The sequence below is a fragment of the Gavialis gangeticus genome, unplaced genomic scaffold (assembly GCF_001723915.1).
Source record: "Gavialis gangeticus isolate Ggan-Ray unplaced genomic scaffold, GavGan_comp1, whole genome shotgun sequence".
NCBI lineage: Eukaryota > Metazoa > Chordata > Crocodylia > Gavialidae > Gavialis > Gavialis gangeticus.
In genome coordinates, this window is record NW_017729032.1 from 63,571,488 (window position 1) to 63,589,666 (window position 18,179).

The 18,179-nt window shown below is 43.7% G+C and overlaps 1 protein-coding gene across 1 annotated transcript in view; it reads right to left on the reverse strand.

Annotated features, from left to right (window-relative positions):
• TRIM13 (tripartite motif containing 13) overlaps nucleotides 1-5,960 on the reverse strand; it is a 21,264-nt gene extending 15,304 nt beyond the window's left edge. Inside the window, exons 1-2 of the mRNA XM_019525029.1 lie at nucleotides 5,456-5,960; nucleotides 2,506-2,571 (exon numbers count right to left, since the gene is read on the reverse strand). Coding sequence (XP_019380574.1) covers nucleotides 2,506-2,571; nucleotides 5,456-5,533 — 144 coding nt within the window. The 5' untranslated portion in view covers nucleotides 5,534-5,960. The remainder of the gene's footprint in view (nucleotides 1-2,505; nucleotides 2,572-5,455) is intronic.
• Nucleotides 5,961-18,179: the final 12,219 nt, after the last annotated feature.

The window sequence follows — 18,179 nt, forward strand, 5'->3', positions numbered from 1 at the left end:
TTATTTCTATCAAGCAAAGCTATCTGTTTTTTCTATCCCATTTTATTCTTGTTCTTTTATAGGAGTAGCATGTTTTAAAGCACTAAGCATCATCTTAACTCTGCTTCCAAAGTAAATGTTGGAGTGTTGTTGTAGCCATAATGGTCCAGGAAATAATGTATGAGGCAGAGGTTTGTTATTATATCTTTTTATTGGAACCACTGTATTGCTTTGAGATATGTTGAAAAAGTTTTCAAGCTCAGGGCATTTTGTGCCCAAAAGCTTGTCCAACATCTCTCCCAACTATACAGTTGATCAAACAACTGATTTCCTTGTTCATAAGCATATGTTCCATGCAATGTATAAGATGCATCCCTTCAAAAAGGATAAAAATATAAAAAAAGACTTGTTAACATAAAGTTGATTGAATTTTGGCCAAATTCTAATTATAATGATTTCAACTAGTTTTCATTACAATGCTTTGGTATAGAAGATGCACCTTAATTTTACACTTGCTTTTCAGGATGAGGAGGTGTAGACCCCAGATTTAATTTGTTATTTTTAAATGCCCTGTTGAGCATCAGTAGTAGGAACAAGGCTTGAACAAGCCTGGAAAGAATCAACTTTCAACCTCACGTTCTACTTTTGTAAAGAGAGCATGCCTATTTTTTCCCCACATTGTGGTAAGAAAAAACGAGTGACTGACAGATGAGTGGAGTGACATGCCTGAGGTAAAAATGAGACACGAACCAAAGATTGTTGCAAGTTGAGTGATTGGCAGGTATCGTTCACATGGGATTGTTTAATGGTGAGGCAGTGAGTTGCCATACTCCATATGTCTGAGTTTCAGTGCTAGCTAGCGGAGTTCCCAGTTTCTGGGAGAGTACCGAGACTACTCCAGGTCCAAACCAGTCCTGGTGGTGAGGGGATGTAAGGTGTCTGGGCCTCCGTGCCAGCATGAGCACCTGTGTGTGCCTAGGAGATAGTGTGCTGCTGTGTGTGTTGGCTCCACTCTGAGTGTCCAGTTCACTCCAGGGCCTTTGGATTTCTGGATCTCCCCACCAAGGGAGTGACCAGCAAAGTCTTCAAGTACCAGTGCCTTTGTCCCACCAGGAGTGTGAAACACCAACCCCCCTGTATTGTTATTGTAGCCCGCTTCCACATTTCCCTACTTGACTTGTTGCCTATTGCTGTTGTTACCCTTGATCTGTTTATTCTTTGTTATTGCTGTCATTCTACAATTCATGTTTGTGGTTTTTCTCAATAAATAACCAGTTGAGCTAAACCAAATTACCTTCCTGGCTTCCCTAGCCAGTAATTTATCCACATACCACCTTTAGCACCCTGATTAACATAATCAACACTTCAATCAGATGTTCCTTACACAGGGGGATCACATTCCCTATATATCTAAAAATACATTATGAAAACACATTAGCTTACATTGGGAAAACAAATCTCAATGCAAAATATTTATTAATCCCTTTTTATACCCTGTAGCCCCTTTGGCTAGTATTAACTGCCTTCTGCTGTCCCTAGTCTTGACCAGCTCCTTCGTGTACACACACACATATACACAGTTTGGAGTGTGGCACCATTTCCTGTTTATTAAGGCCCTGCAGAAACTCCAGATGGCTTCCTGCCCCTCCACCAGGTCTTCCCTCTGCAAAGCTATAGATGCCAGACAGGGAGTGTGGTCATATCAGCTGCAGCATCATTTTCGACTCAGTTGCAAAATGTCTGTATAGGAAGCATTGCAAGGTAAGACTCAGCCGGGACCTGGCTCTGCTCTTGGCAAGTAAATAATACAATTTACAGATTCTATTAGCTCATCTCTCTATATACACACATGCATACCCAAAGGTTGTTAGCCATCTTAAATCAGGCAAAGATTTAGGGCAAGATGGCAGCTAGGAGACTGATTCTGAAAGGTATGAGTTTTAATAGGCTACAACCTACTTTGTCAGATAACAGGGTAGGTTGCTTCCTACAAAACCTCTCTGAACCCGTTAGTTTCTAAAGTGCCACCCTGCCCTACCTTCTGCCTATGTTCATGAATGACGTGTGCCCCCAGAGGCTGGGGGGGCACAGTGAGCAACGGCAAGCGGGGAGCTCTCGCAGGCAGCCACTGCAGCGGGGCAGGGGAAGGGATGGGGAGCGCCAACTATCATTCAGTGTCCACCTGCAAATGCCACCAGCAGCAACTGGTGACTGCCCACAAATGCCACCAACGGTGTCAGCAGGGAGGGGAGGGGGGAGACGTGGTGAGTAGCAACCACCCACAGGCACTGCCAGCAGCTGCCAATCTCAGGGGGTGCACCGCCAATCTCAGGGGGTGCACATGCACCTACATGCACCCCTACACATCACCAATGCCTATGCTTATTGATATGATATACAATAGAGCTGGGATAACTTCATGATAAACAAGTCATTGTGCAATCTAACCTAGGTTTCTGTTCACAGCTTTTTATTGCTTATATAGATTTTTCAGTCAAAACTTTCTACAGAGCTTGCAGTTCTCACCTCTGAGCGATCTGACGGTCCTCCTGAATCATGAGTGGCCAAAAGCTGAAGTTTCTGGGGAAGGTCCTGGGAAGTGAAAATATGTATTTATATGTCATCAGGTTTGTAGCAATATTTAATTATCTAGTGAAGAAAGGAAACCAAGAGAACCTTAGTTTTTGGGGGGTGGAGTCCCAATTCAATGTGCTGCAGGATGGCAGTGTCATCCATTCATTTAAAATACAGATGTTAGAATTTGCAAAGAATTAACCAAGTAGCTGTAATTACTGTTTTACCATGCAATCATTTGTTTCCATGTGTGTTACAAGAAAGGGCCAAGGTCAACTATAACATTTTGGTACTCAGGGCCCAAATCATCCTTTCTTGCAGAAAATCCTATAGAATGGTGTCAGAGACAGGAGGGAAGCCCCTCCCACAGCAGAGATAGTCTTGTAGTGTAACATCAGGCACTGGCTTTGTTGAAAGTGAGAGTGGCTGCAGCAGGATTCATTCTAAAACCTTGACAGCCCCTAAGGAACGCATAGTGATCTATAGGGAACTACAGCAAACCATGCAGAGCCCCAAAGTTTTCACACTTATTTCTGGCACCCTGGCTGCACATTTTCATTGAAACTGGCTTACCAGAGACTTGCCCTAGTCATGGCCACTTCCAGGATGCCCTGGAAGCCTGTATGCAGTACAGAGGAGGAGGGGATGAAACAATGCCCAGTGAACAAACCTGAGTCTCCTTCTTCTGTACAGAAAGTGTCCTCTCAATGCTTAGTGGGATTTAACCTGAGCCACTTTATAATCATGCCATGAGGTACTAAATATGAAAATAAATCCACTGGTACCACAAAAGCAAGTAAATGGAGAGACAACCATGTTAAGTGATTCTGCATATCTAACACTTTAATAGGTATTAATTTATCTAAATACATATTTCTGTATTTAGAAGTGTATTTTTAATACATACATCTGAATTATGCTAAATTCCCCAAAACGGCTACTTTAAAAAAGAGGGAAAGTACATAAAGGAAGTCATTTCTCATTATCATTCTGTAAAAGCTGCTTTTTTCAATGTGAATTGTGGGAAAACTTTCCATTTAAGATGGAAATATCAGTTATCAGCAACTCAAATTGCTAGTTGTAGTTTTCCAGGTCTGAAATTGAAACTAGTTTAGTATTTGCATAGAATTTTAAATAGTGATATAATGTTATCTTATTTTATATATTGTTAACCTTTGGACCAAGCAGTTAACAGGTATTCAGGGCCTTGCCAGATTGTTTTTGTTAGAAGGAAAACTTGATGATGGAATCAGGTCTTTGTTTGGTGCAATCTTTTTATTTACAAAGCATGTATAACAAAGTTTCTCTACACACAGCAGAAGCAAACAACTAGAGGCAGTTTCCGTGTTTAGAAGCCCAAGTTTCCCTTTCCTGCCAGTTCTCTGTCCAAAAGAAGCTTCATCTCTTGACTTATTCCCAGGGCTGCGCACCACTTCTGCTTGCTAGCTTTCTTTTGGCACTCTAGTTGCTCTTGGTGTCTGACACCCACACAGCAAACACAGCTGAAACAAATCAGTGCTCTGCCTCCTGACATTTTTGTTAGTCCTCAGGAAAACCCCTCTTGAATTCACCTGGCCCAGGGCAATGGGCAATAGCTTTTATTGTTTCAACTAATTAAAGGAGTGCACCCATTGATATCAACAGTTCATTTTTCCCACACCAAGGAAACAAGACAGAAGAAGTGGTTTCCAAAACAAACAGTAAAACCAGGAACAAAAAAATTAATGTTCATGTACAATTTCTAATATAATCTGGCAGAAGTCAAATTAACTATGTAAAATACCAGACATCTTTGGGAACATTAATTCTCACGGGAGTACAGCTAAAACAAGATTTCTAAAATAAAAGCACAGCCTGATTTTTCAACTGATTTTCTATGCAGATTTCAAACCATAGGCCTAATGCAATGACCGCTGAAGTAAATGAAAGGCCTACTTTCAACACACAGTGTTGTTTTTCCTGTGTCTTTCACTTCACATAGTCATTTACCTTTGTGCAAATGGATGAAAATGTTACTAAATCTAAATAATAGCATGTTTATAGCCAGTTTTCACTAATGGTGCACAGGTGTATGACTATACAACATTCACGCTAGTGGAAAATCAAGCCCATGCAATTGCTGCTAACAAGGTTCAGGCACAATCTTTAGAACTAGCATGGACAGGAATTGTATTTCTGAAAATGGAATTATTAATCATGCTTTGCTATAGACCCTAGAACCAGTTAGTATGCAGCTCTCCCCTATGAGTTCAAGTATATCTCATTAAAACCCATCTGTTCCTTGCCATGGCTCCAGTCTGTTGGTTTGATGTGAGCTGGTTGTTTTGAGATTTAAGCTCTGTGTTACAGAACAGATTAAGTCAGTAGACAGCCTTCTTTTAGTGGCACTCAAAATACTATTATCTTTGAAGTACAATGGGATTGATAGCACAGTACTATTCCATTGTTAAACCTTGCAGTTCACAGACAAAAATATCTCTGGTGCCCCTACTCAGGAAAATAATGTTAAAATTCTGTTTGATAAACATGTTTAAACTTGTAGGACATCATTCAGTTCCCAGTATGGGTGAGGCCTAAAAACTATCCCCAGCTGATAAAGAAAGGCACACTCCTTCACCCAGAACACAGAGGATGAATTAACTCTTCCCTTGCCAACCACTGACTGTTAACCAGTATATCTAGAAGCTGATTTTTTTTTCCAGAGGGTGCCTCTTTTTTCCTTTGCATTTTAGCAATCTTGCGATACTTTCAGTGGCAAAATATCAACTGTATATAAACTAACATGCTGTAACATCATAAAAAACATTGATATGTTACTGTATTATTGTTACTTCATTGTCGTTAAAAAAAAAAGCCCCCCCCCCACAAAAAAAACCCACAAGCAAATAAATTATTTCCTTACCAATTTTTGCTTCTTCTTGACCAACATTTTACTTTGCTGTTTTTCAGGAGCTGGAGTTTTAAGGGCTCCAATGTACATTTACTTCTCTACATCAGCACTCCCACCTTGACAGCAGGATATTGCTATGCAAAAGGGTCAGCACCACTATTTTTCCCAAAGGGTTTTATGGTGCTTCAGCAAAACATCTGAAGGGGAGAGTGAGTAGGAGCAGTATACATAAGAGCACCACACCACTCCAAGGTATTCTGTGTGCGCTCAAAAGCAGATCTGACAACTTTTTCAAGTATTAACATGCACTTTATCTCATAGCAGCTGCAGGCTGGTAGCTTGTGCAGAGAAGTGGGTAGGGCTAAGACTAAGGTATGCAAACTAACAGCCCCATGATTCAAATAGCAGGAAGCTTGCAACAAAGCATTTTCAGTGAATGGTCCATGAACTAGAACTGTTTGCCCCTTTAGTCCACCAGAGTGTGGATGTGGTGATTCTTACAGTCTGAAGTAAGACTTGTCTGGTTTCCCAGTCACATATTTATCAAGAGGAAGGTGAATTGGGGAACAGAGTAAGGCAGAGATGGAGGTCATTTTGCATCTGGAAAGGTCTCCTAGTCTGTTTTAATATTTGTTTCATACATTTTGTTAAAATCTATTGTTTAAAAATTTGTTTTCATATACCCACAGCATGTGATAGGCAACCTAACAAGCTCAAGTTAACTTCTGTGGGACTAATTGTTAGGGACGTGCCAAAATGGTGATTGTTGTGGGGGGTAGTATAAGGCCGAGGTCTGCGCCTGCCCAGCCTCTTACTTGTGTGTGTTGTTGGGGATAACCAGATGGTCTCAACACTGCCTATCCCCAATGTAATTTTCTCACCTGCCAAGTCTTGCCGGGAGTTGGGGGTAGGATGAGTGACGATTCTCCCAGGTTTTCCCCCCAGTGGTTGCTTCATGGGGCTCGTCCTCCCTTGTATCCCACCCTTACCACACCCCTGATGACACATGTTTGGGCTAGGATCTTGTTTAGCCTAAATATACTGCTGGCCATTGCTGGCTGGCTTACTGAATAAAGTTCTTGAGGTATGTTCACTCACTTGGGCTCACAAAGACCTGCCTTCTATTAATTCCTTAAAAGTCCCAGGGTCCCTCAATTAAGATAAGTCCAGTCTCAAGTCAATAAAACAAACCTCCCATTAGTTCACTACCCAGGTTCTTAGGTCTGTCAAAATGAAATCAGTTTACCAAGGATCCACTGAAAGCTCAAAAAAACCCAAGACAAATATGGAATCAAATCCTTCCCAGCTCCTGGGTCTATTAAATCCATCCCAGCTCCTGGGTCTATTAAATTAAATAAGTCCTCCAAGGATCCATCAGATTATATTCTCTCCCAGTTCTCAGGCCAATCTACTCAACAATTTCACCCTGGTTCTTAGCCTGCCTTATCTAGTCAAGGTCAGGTCAATTAACTTTTGCAGGGCACAGATCTTCTTGCTGTTCCCCTGGCCTAGCATGAGAAAGAAACAGCATAAAACACACACACACACAAAAAAAAAAAAGAAGAGCAAGAATCAAATTGGGCTGTGCCCCTGACAACTTATTGACCCACTTGCAGTGACTGCACCCTCACTCTTCCTTCCCCTGCTGTTGGCTGGCCTTTGGCTCTGCCACTTCAGTCCTCACCTGGCTGTTCTCAAGCAATCCCATGGTGCAGAGTGTCTGAGGCTCTGCTAGTGGTCCTCCAACTGCCCTTGCCAGCTGGCTTACTTGCTTCCTTCAACAGTTGGCCATGGGTCACTGTCAGATGAGAAGCCCTCTGTCAGTTCTGCACTCCGCCAGCTATGGTCCTTCCCTGGCTGCCCCCCTCTGGGGCCTTGTGCTCCATCCACCAATCTGGAGGAAGCATGCACTGCAGAAGCACGTTGGCCCTCTCACAGCTCCAGCTAGACTCTCTGCACCAGCAGTGAGTGTTTCCCATGCGAGTTCCTTGGTGCTGTTCTCCGGCTCTGGTTTCTTTCTCTCACAGCAATGTCATGATTTTCACAGAAACCACAATTTGTGGGGGAAGAAGGGTGCACAAAGAAGCATGAGTTCCATGCGTTTGGCAGGCTTCCTGAAAAAAATATACTTACTGAAAATCAAATGCTGGCTTCCTCTCACCAGTCGGTGACAAGGGTTGGAGCCACATGATGGACAGCCCTCACAGCCAATCACCAGTGAAGGGTGGGGCCACTAGGGCCCCTCAGCCAATCAGTAGTGTGGGGACCACATCGCACTCAGCCTGCAAAAATGGCTTCCAACCCCACAATCTGCACCCAAAATTGGTCAGCGGGTGCCTTGAGTTCAGCAGACCCCTACTAATTGTGTACCTGCTTATCCATAGGTGTAAGGAGGTCCTACCTAAGGATAAATTACTAAACACCTTTACGTCATAGATACTTCTCAGAAATGTAAGGATAATTCCAATCTGCAAGATACTGGGCACACATGCTATTACTGCAGATGAATAAGCCCAGAGCTTATTGCTCTGAAGTTAATTGCTCCCAGGTACCTGGAGGAGCAATTAACTCCAGAGCAATAAACTCTGCAGTTCATTCATATGTAACACATTGAGCCAAGGCGGAGCAACCCCAGCTGGCAGGGTGGCCCAGGGGTCAGCCTACCAGCCTGGGGCTGCTCTCCCTGGCTCAATGTGCCGTAAAGGGGTTGGCATTGGGCACAAGTGAGCTTTGGCATGGGGCTAGCTGGCCAGCAGCCCTTGTACTAAAACACCCTTGTGCCCCAGCTTCTGGATATGAAAACTGTGAAGGCTTGGACAGTGTCTCTTGCACAAAAATGCAAGACAATGGCTGAAGCAAGAGTGGGTTGTGGTAACAAGACTGCCATAAGAAAATCAAACTCTGTTAATGGCTTGCAACCCATTAGGCATCAAAACATTGGAGCTTGAGGTACCCAATACCAGAACCATGCCATAAAATAATAAAAGTGATGGTTAAAATTGTTGCCAGAGACCTGACACACTCATCACGTGTGTATCTCCAAGCTAAGAAAGCCAGAGGGAAAGGCTGAGCCAGTGTAACTAAAGGCAAGGAAACTACATCTATATTTTAATTGAACTAGCAACTAAAGAAGACAAAAGAAAAAATATACATTTCAAGCAAAACCTGTAATAGGTGCACTGAACAAAGGAAAAATGTCCTGTACGTGACATCCTCACATTGCTCAAAACAGGCACCCAATGTTTAAGGTGTTACAAATGGTTCAAACATTCAGTGTATGTCTGGAGTTTTGTAAACAAAACATCACTGGTACAAGCTATTGCAAATTTGCCCCATTGATAAAAAAATAACCAAAGACAGGTCCGGTAACCAATGCCTCTAAGCATCCTGTCTGACCACTCAAGGCCCATCACCTGTAATTGACCTATAATTGCAGTGGCTGTGAGGAACACAAGTCTTCACATCTAGACAAATCCAAAAACAGGAGCCAGGCAATTTAACAATTGTAATATGATGACTTCAGTTGGCCAGCTCTCAAGGAAAAATGCTTTGAAGCTATACAATTAAACAGTATAAAGCAAGACAGAACTGCCAGCAAGATGTGTGCAGTCCAGGGAAGACCAAGAAGCTATTCTGCCACCCAGCCAACAAGTGAAGGATCCATGCTGTGAGGCTGTACAAGAACTGCCTGCATTGAGTAAAGATCTCTTTGCAGCTAAGATAATACAAGGGCTAGTAGCTCATTTTATATTAGGAGTCTTTTTCTGTCATTTAGTTTTGTAGCTTGTTGGTTGTAATTAGGGGTGCGAAGTGGGCCCTATTCAATTTGGATTCAGATTCAGCCTGAATCAGGGACAGTGATCTGATTTGTCGATTTGGATCACTGTCCCTGATTCAATTCAGCCAAATCTGAATCTGAAGATTCAATGCTGATTTGGAGAATGAGCGATTCAGACATAGACACAACTTTAAATGTTGTTTCTACATACCTTGAGGTACCAGCATGACTCATGATCACTGTGATGCTGGGGCAGATAAAGCATCCCACAGGAGTGTAGAAGGGCCCTCCAAGTGCTCAGCGGTGAGCCCAGAAGTGGACCAGAAGTACTTCTAGTCCACTACCGGGTCTGCTGGGGAGCACGCAGGGGGGCTCCCCTGTGCCCCCCCAGCTCAGCGATCGGCCATGGGGAGACCCCGGGTGCCACCCCAGACCCAGGAGGCACTAGTTGCTGAGCCATGAGGATGCAAGGGTTCCCCCAGTGTGCTCTCGGGCGGACCCGGAAGTGGACCAGAAGTGCTTCTGGTCCACTTCTGGGTCTGCTGCCAGGTGTGCTGGGGAGCCCCTCATGCTTATGTGGGACACTCCACTTGCCCCAGCATCACAGCATTCACAAGCCACCTGCTACCTAGAGGTATGTTGAAAAAACATTTAAAGTTGTGTCCATGTCCAAACTCCCGAATCTTTCCAAATCTTTCTGAATTGATTCAGAGGGTTCCAATTCGATTCAGAGAGATTAAAGGGGCCTCTGATTTAATTTGGATTCAAAGATTCAGCCACCAAAGCTTCGCACAGCCCTAGTAGTTATTAAATCAAGCCTTTCTGCTATTCATCAACGAGTGTTATGTCAATTCTTAGAGCACTAGGTTTAAAAACCCGTTTTTAAGTGCAACGCCAGCCAGCCCCTCCAATGTCTACACATGCACTGCTGTGGAGTTTTTACTCCACAGCAAGATAGTACTTTTATTTACTGTTGCAGAATAAATTAGTTTACTACAGCCTAATAAGGGTGCACATGTGGTCACTGAGAAATTTATCATGCAGCTAATTAGTCAACTGAGCAGTAAGTGTCTCATGTAGACATGCCCACTTAATACTTATATTGAGTCAGTTCCATCTAAGACTAAGAGGCCATCAAGCTAACATGGTTAAGGCAAGCCAATTTCTTTGCATACAAGAGAACATGATGAGTATAATGTGGAGCTGCTTTTGATTCCACAATCTATATGGCAAAGCATTCATTTACACCTAGCACAGTCTTTGTTCCAAGTCTGGAGTGGGCCTGAACTCCACTCTAGGAACCATGCACAACACATTACCTACTTTGCTATCAAGCCCCTGAATCCTTGACCCTAACCCTTTATATGCTCTAACTGTAAATGCATTAAAATTAAATAAACATATTTTAAAGCTGCTCTTGAAATCCAAATATTTTTAGGAACAGGGTTGAGAGACAGCATTTAATCTCAGACTTCAGCTGAGAGTCTAGGTATGACTGGCACATTTCATCAGAACGTTAAGATGTCTGCTGTCCAAAAATTTTATAAAATTACATTGAACTCTATCACATGAAAGTTACATTAGCTGCATTCTATTATACAATGCAATGAAATGTCAAAGGAGTACTCAAGATGAAATGCCAGAAAAAGAGACATCAACTGAAGGCTGTGTGAAACCACAGTTTCCCCAAAATTATGGTTTGAAGATAAATATGGCTTTTAAAGAAAACCATTTTTTACTGCATTGATTAATAAATCCAACTTATAAAATAACAGATCCAACATTAAAAAATGCATCCAATCCTCCAAAATATACATAAAGACAGTTATCAATCTTCCCCAACACGCTACCACAACTCAAATCAATATCCACAGAAGTCTTGTGCTCCTTTCCTCTTTCCCCCAAGTTCCTGCCAGTTCCCCAACACCTCTATCAATGTAAGCTTCCATGTTTCCTCATCTCTACACAGTAATTCACCACCTCCTCCACAAAATTCTGCACAATGCACACGCCACTATCCTTCACTCATCTCTTCCCCCAAACCTCAGAATCATTCTAAATTCATTCCCAAGTTCACAGAACTTGCACTTCAATATTAAAAAATGTTTCTCAACTTTTTTGGTTTGGAGGCAGAAGAAAAATCTTTTTTTTTAGCAAATTCCAAAAATTTCCAACAGATTTCCAGGTAAGCACCTTTTTGCCTAGTCCCTTGTAGAGTACTGACTTGATAGGGAAACTGTTCCGTTATTGAAGAAAACCATTTTTAGTGACCAGCTGTCTGCAAATCACTGAGCATCAGTTTTTGACTACATAAAATTTGTTGGAGATAATTAGTGCCTTTCACTATCTGCAGGCCAGTGGCTAAAACCATATTGGGCGTATCCAGACAAGCATAGGCAACTGGTGTGGGGGGCATGTGCCTCCTCTGAGATTGGCCACCACTGTTGCTGCCTTCTGGAGGCAATTGCCGCTCGCTACCGATGCTGCCACCCTCAGGCTGTGCCCCCCGAACCTCAGAAGGCATCAGTCACTCATGCAGATGAGTGAGCACATGCTTGTTGCGGTGTCTCAAATCGGTTTGAGATGCCACAAGAGGTACACCAGAAATGAAAAAATGTTCCCCATACTGTGTATTTGCAGCACGGACTCTAATTTTGATACCAGGAAATCCTGATATAAAAAAAAAACCACTCTGAAAAAAGCGGTACAGGGCATGCCACTGGAGTGTGCCCTGAAGCAACCAGAGACTCCAAAGAGAGACTCTGTCACCTAGCCAGAGCATCTCTATGCCTACCCTCTTCCCCTGCTGCTCCAGCACACTGGCTCAGCATGCTGGGGTAAATGGGAGCAGGGCAAGGCTGCAGCAGTGTCTTGGACCCAGGCACTGCCCCAGGTAAGTAGGGACGTGGGGGTGGGAGGGCTGTGGACACTCTTGCTGTCACCCAGGGTCCCCAGCACTGCACATAGGGACCGCATGCCCTTGTGTCAGGCTGGGTCCTGCCTCCAGGGAGTCAGCCCAACCCAACAGCACATGGGGCACTTGGAGGCAGGACCTGGCCCAGTCTGAGGGCACGCAGCCTCTGCATCCAGTGCCAGGACCCCAGGTGAAAGCAAGAGTGGCTTGGTCTCGGTCAAAGGTGCACACCCCTGGGCTGGGCCAAAGTGGGCCCGTGCCATGTGGCACAGGTGGCACTGGGTCTCAGGCAACTGGGGCCGCATCATGCCATGGATGAGCACAGCCATTAGTGGGTCCTGAGCACTCTGATAGTCTGCTGCTGGCTGTAACTGCAGGTGGGGGAGGGGACTGTTCGCTATGCAGGGGGCAGACAAGGGACCCACCCCTCCTGAGCAGTCCCACACCACCCACATGGTCCCTCCACACCCACACCCCCCAACAATCCACCCCCAAACCCCACACCCCCAAACCACTCCCACAAACCCCCCACCCACATACCTAGCCACAAACCCCACAGCTCCTATGCCCCCACACAAGCCCCTACACGCCCCACAAACCCTACACCCACCCCTACACCCAGCCACAAGCTCCCCCACACATCCCTTCCCCTCCATGCAGCTCTCTCTACTGTCTGTTCAGATTGTTTTGATTGTTTCTAAATCTTTTCTCACTGGATGTGGGTATATCAGGATAAACTGAATATCTGTGGAGTTATGTCAGTGAAAACGTAATAAGAGAGCAAGGCCTAAAGTGTCTAGAACTAAAATTGACCATGGGAGATAAACTTCGGGAGTATTTAAAAAAACAACTGGATCCATCAAACCAGGCTACCCACATCATTTAAGCAACTGTAAAAAGAAAACTTGCTTGTCTATGTAAAATGAACTGAGATGTGGGGCAGGTTTTGCTGAGGCCTTTTTATGTCCTTTTGGGAGGAGCAGGGTGGGAATAGAAAATATCTCCATACAGGTGTAGTGTAGGGTTGGTGCATACAATTACAGTGCCGCCTTCTATACAGCCCATACCATAGATCCATACCAAAGGACAGCTCAGATAAGATGGGGAAAGTTTAGAGGATTTCAGCTATTCCAGGCTGTGAAGTAGCCTGCTGGCATGTCCAACGACTGCTCTGACAGACCAGGAGCCAAGCCGGCCTTCTGTGGTCAGCCAAGCCTGTAAAAGGAAATGCAAAGGTGCATAGGAATAGGAAATACATAGGAAATGCAAGCCTGTAACATAGGAAATGCAAGGGTGTAGAATCACACTCTATCTTTTCTCAATATTCTGCTATTTTAAACAAAGTACCTGCATTATGATGTTTCTTCTGCTGTGAAATATGAGTCCATGTGGTTCATCATTCCCAGTGAGTCTCAGCCAGTGTGTCACAGCACCCTGGTGAGCCTTGACAATCTTTCAAAGGTATTTTGGGGTGCCATACAGTGTTAGCACTGTTAGGTGTACAAATAGGATTCACCAAAATAATTCAGAGATTTCATATAGAAATTAGTAGCGTTAAAAACATTCTGGTATGCTCTGGTCTTTCTGAATTCTTTGGAAGAGAAGAATTGCTCTGTTATTTTTCTGTAATCAAAATTGAGTAAAGAATTAAGAGCTGGCATTTTCCGAGGGGAACATGGTATGCTTTGAGTTGAATGAGGGGTGTCTTGAAGCTAAAAAAGGTTGAGAACCACTGCGAGCATAAGGAAGCTAATTGTAAAGATGGCTGGCTCTGATGCTTCGAGAGAGCAAAGCTGAAGTCATCTTACTCAAGTTGTGACGCTGTCCTCCCTGAGTGGGCTGTCTTCCTATCAGCCCCACATCTAGCAGGACTGAATCAATATTTATGTGTTAGGGTTTGACAAAGATAAAACTATTTTAATTAAGCAAATGCTGGTCCAAAACCTCTAGGCTTTAGACTATGGCTAAAATATAGTTCTGTCCTGTTATATCTACAGTACAAGACTGAATCATGTTTCAACAATGTTTTGTGGTACTGTTTTATAACTGGATTCCTCAGTCGCTTCCTGTAGTATAGATGGAACCCAATTTGAATGTGTGGATAAAGACAAAAAAACAGTAGGGAAAGCAGATACTTAGGGAATGCAGAAACAGATGTAAGCACCCCAAAGATTAAAAACATTCCCACTGGGTTCTAGACCCCTTTCTGCTTGAGAAGTCTGATTTTTTAAACTTTCTTGAGAAAAAAAGAACATAAATGTGGTTGTTGCTATTCTGAGCAGTCAAAAGCTGACTAGTGAATTCCAAGAAAGATTCCATTTTCACATGGCCTAGTACCATGTTGTTAAAAGTTCATTGACACCATGCCTACTATCTGCCAAAAACTATATATAAAAATAGTAGAGAGGATACTGAGCATGATTTACAAATGTGAAACACATGCTGCATATTGTTGTCCTATCAGCCATCAAGTTCTTGCCATGTGTCACTGAAGTTGTTGATGAAGAAGCTATTGTAAGGAAAGTGATCATTCCCCTTTATTCAGCACTGGTGAAGCCACATCTGGAGTACTGTGTTCAGTTTTGGCTCCTGACTACAGAAAGGATGTGGACAAATTGGAGGGCAGCAAAAATGGTGAGGGGGCCAAGGGACATGATTTATGAGGAAAGTCTGAGGGAGCTAGCCTTATTTAGTCCTGAGAAGAGAAGAATGAGGAAGGATTTAATAGCAACCTTTAACTATCTGAAGGGGGGTTCAAAAGAGGATGGAGCTGGGCTGTTCTCAGTGGTGACAGATGACAGAACAAGGAGCAATGGTCTCATGTTGCAGTAGGGGAAGTTTAGGTTAGACATCAGGAATAATTTTCTCGCTAGGAGGGTAGGAAAGCACTGAAACAGGTTACCCAGAGAGGTGGTGGAATCTCCATCCTTTTAGGTTTTAAAAACCTGACTAGACAAAGCCTTGGCTGGGATGATGTAGTTGGGGATGGTCCTGCTTTGAGCAGGGAGTTGGAGTAGATGACCTCCTGTGGTCCCTTCCAAGCCTAATTTTCTATTATTTCTATTTATATATTTTACTCACCCATTTTGATTACTTTTGACTTGAGAAGTTCAGTGTTGCAATAAGTGCACAAGAAACTCAGATATTATTTTTGATTGTAAAGGAAAGGGGTACATGTATGGTAGACTGTTCACATATTTTCAAATTTTTACTTCCCACAAAAAGAAAGATAATTTCTGAATGAGATGTTTTTACAATGTCTTTAATTTCATGACATCCCAGACACTTAGGAGAACAACAAATATTTTTATATTTTCCACGCTTATGCAAAGCACTTTACAAGATGAAGAGAAAGACAGTGCCTCTGCTTCAAAGAGCTTACAATTTAATTTTAAATGTGTCATAATAAAAAAGAAGATGTCAATCAGTAGGGAAGGGATAGGGTAAGGAAGGCAAAAATTACATTAGTAAGATGATGTGGTGATGTGCATTTCTGGTGATTCAGTTAAAAGCTTTTCTTTTGGATTAAGTAATGAATCAAGCTCTCATTAACATTGCAGAAATTAATCTAAATCTGGAATTTGACTGATGAGAACATTGTCCATTATTAGACCAGAACTGGGAGAGCATTCTTTGTAAAGGGAAAGAACTTTTTTTTAAAGCAAGATGCTTGGCAAGGGAAATAGATGCATGGGGAAAACTTAATGTTCCTGGAATTCTTAATAACTCTTGGAGTTCCATGTAAGCTAAAGTACATAGAATATTTACCTAGAAGTTGCCATATTAGATTAGGCCTTTCTCCAGTAGAAAGAGGTAGCTAGTCATGTTAGTCTGAAGTCAGGCAGCAGAAGGCAAAGTAAATATGCACCTTATGGATTAACTAAATAAGATATATAGAGAGCACAAGCTTTTGTGAAATCAAGTTAATTTCATCAGATGCTTGACAGGACAGCACAGAGCGGTGTATAAAGTGGAGTTAGTGATTTGAATACAAAAGGTGGGAAAAGAGGAGGGAGAGGAAGTGGGGAGAGGGACACCACTGAAAGAAGCAAACAAGCAAAGAACTCATGTGAACACTACAGAGCTTGTATATATATTTTCTTTGGTTAGTCTAAAAGGTGTATATCTACTCTGCCTCCTTTCTCCAGCAGCCACAAAACCTCACTTAGCTGTTGTGCAATTGTACACCAGCATTTACAAACGCAGCCATTCCTTCCTGATCCCTACAGCTGCTCTAAGGCACTGAGTTTCAAGCAGCCCAATACCCAGGATTCCTGAGCCACAAGCTGCTTTTATCCCCTGCGTGCAGCACCTAACAGGACATGTCAGCAGAATGGGTTTTGTTTCATGCTTTGAGGAGTTAATTAATCATTCCCCTTTTGGAAAGTGCAGCTGTTGCCTAGCTTGAATTCTGCTGAACTGGAGTGTATTTACCACAGTTCACCTCAAGGTGGATGCACTGTAGTGGCTCTTTGGTTAACGCTGACTGCTGGTGTGACTACGGACCCAGCCAGCATTGACTGTCCACCCTGCCTTCTACTTGACTTCAGACTAACATGGCTAATTCTGTGCCTCCTTCCACTGCATCTGAACAATTGAGCTTCAGCCCAGGAAGGCGTGGGCTACATAAATACACACACACATTTTGGTTAGTGTATAGCAGAGGTAGGCAATTATTTGGGCTTAAGGGCCACTTAGGGAGTCCTGGTGAGCTGTCATGGCCTGGGTCAGCATCCCCTCCCCTGCCACCCCAAAACTCCCTAAGTGCCTCTGCCTTGGGGCCAGGCTAGCAGCTGCGCTGCCCGAGTCCCGCTGTGCACTTGGGGGTGGTGGGACTGGCTGCACGCACCGCAGGCCAGGCTGCCCCCTGCACCTGGACTAGGCAGGGGCAAGGGACCCGCCATGGACTGGATGGAATCTCTTGGTGGGTTGGATCTGGCCCATGGCCTGTATTTCGCTCATCCCTGGTGTATAAGAAGCAAATTTACTCTGCCTTCTACTTGACTTCAGACAAACACAACTATGTGCACCCTTTCACAGCATCTGATGAAATGAGCCTCAACTCTGAAAAGCTTGTCGTACGTATGAAGATGATGTAGGAATATGCATTTCTAGGTGACTCAGTTACAAGATCTTCTTTTGATTTAAGTAATGAACTTATTTCTTGTGAGCATTGCTGAAATGAATCTAAAGGAGGAATTTGACTAATGAGAGCACTGTCAACTGGGAGAGCACACACACATACGTGTATGTGTATATATGTATGTCTGTGTGTATGTCTGTGTGTGTACACATACCCACAGACATACACAAGTATTTACGCATGTGTGTGTGTGCGCGTGTATCCAGGACCCTGTTGTGCCCAACAATCACCTCTGTAGTAAGGCTGGGACTAGCCTGGCTGAGCCACTAGTTTGCCCTGGGAGTCTGAAGGCAAAGAAAAGGCAGGGGAGATCTGCACCTTAGAGACTGACCTGTGTGTGTGTGTGTGTGTGTGTGTGTACACACATGCACACTTACATGTATATGTAACAAGGAAAGTATTGCCAACGGGGCGGGGTAGGTGGGTGTGTGGATTAGGGTGCCCATCATAGAGGACAGTCCAGTTGTCCTCTGTCCTCTACTGAGATGAAATCCAATGCCTATGTCCCCTCTATTTTTCTCTTTGAAAAAAAAAAGAGGACATGAAGGGTTTTGTATCAATAGAGCACAGAGCAGCAAACCTGAACGTCCTCAATGATGGCCACCCTAGTGTGGATACACACACACGTGTACATATACGCCTGTGTATACAAAGACATACATACACATGGGATATGTATATACTGGCATATACACACATAGGTGCCCTCCCAGTTCACAAAGCTTTTCATTGCCAGGGCAAAGTAGCGCCTCAGCCGGGGTGGTCCCAGCACCTCGGCCTGCTGCGCACGACAGGATCAGGGTCCAGGACAGCAGGCGGCCAGCCCGGCTCCGCTCCGGTCAGGCCGTGAGAGAAGGCGGCTGCAGCCAATCCAGCGCCGGCCCCGGGCAGCCGCCTCCCG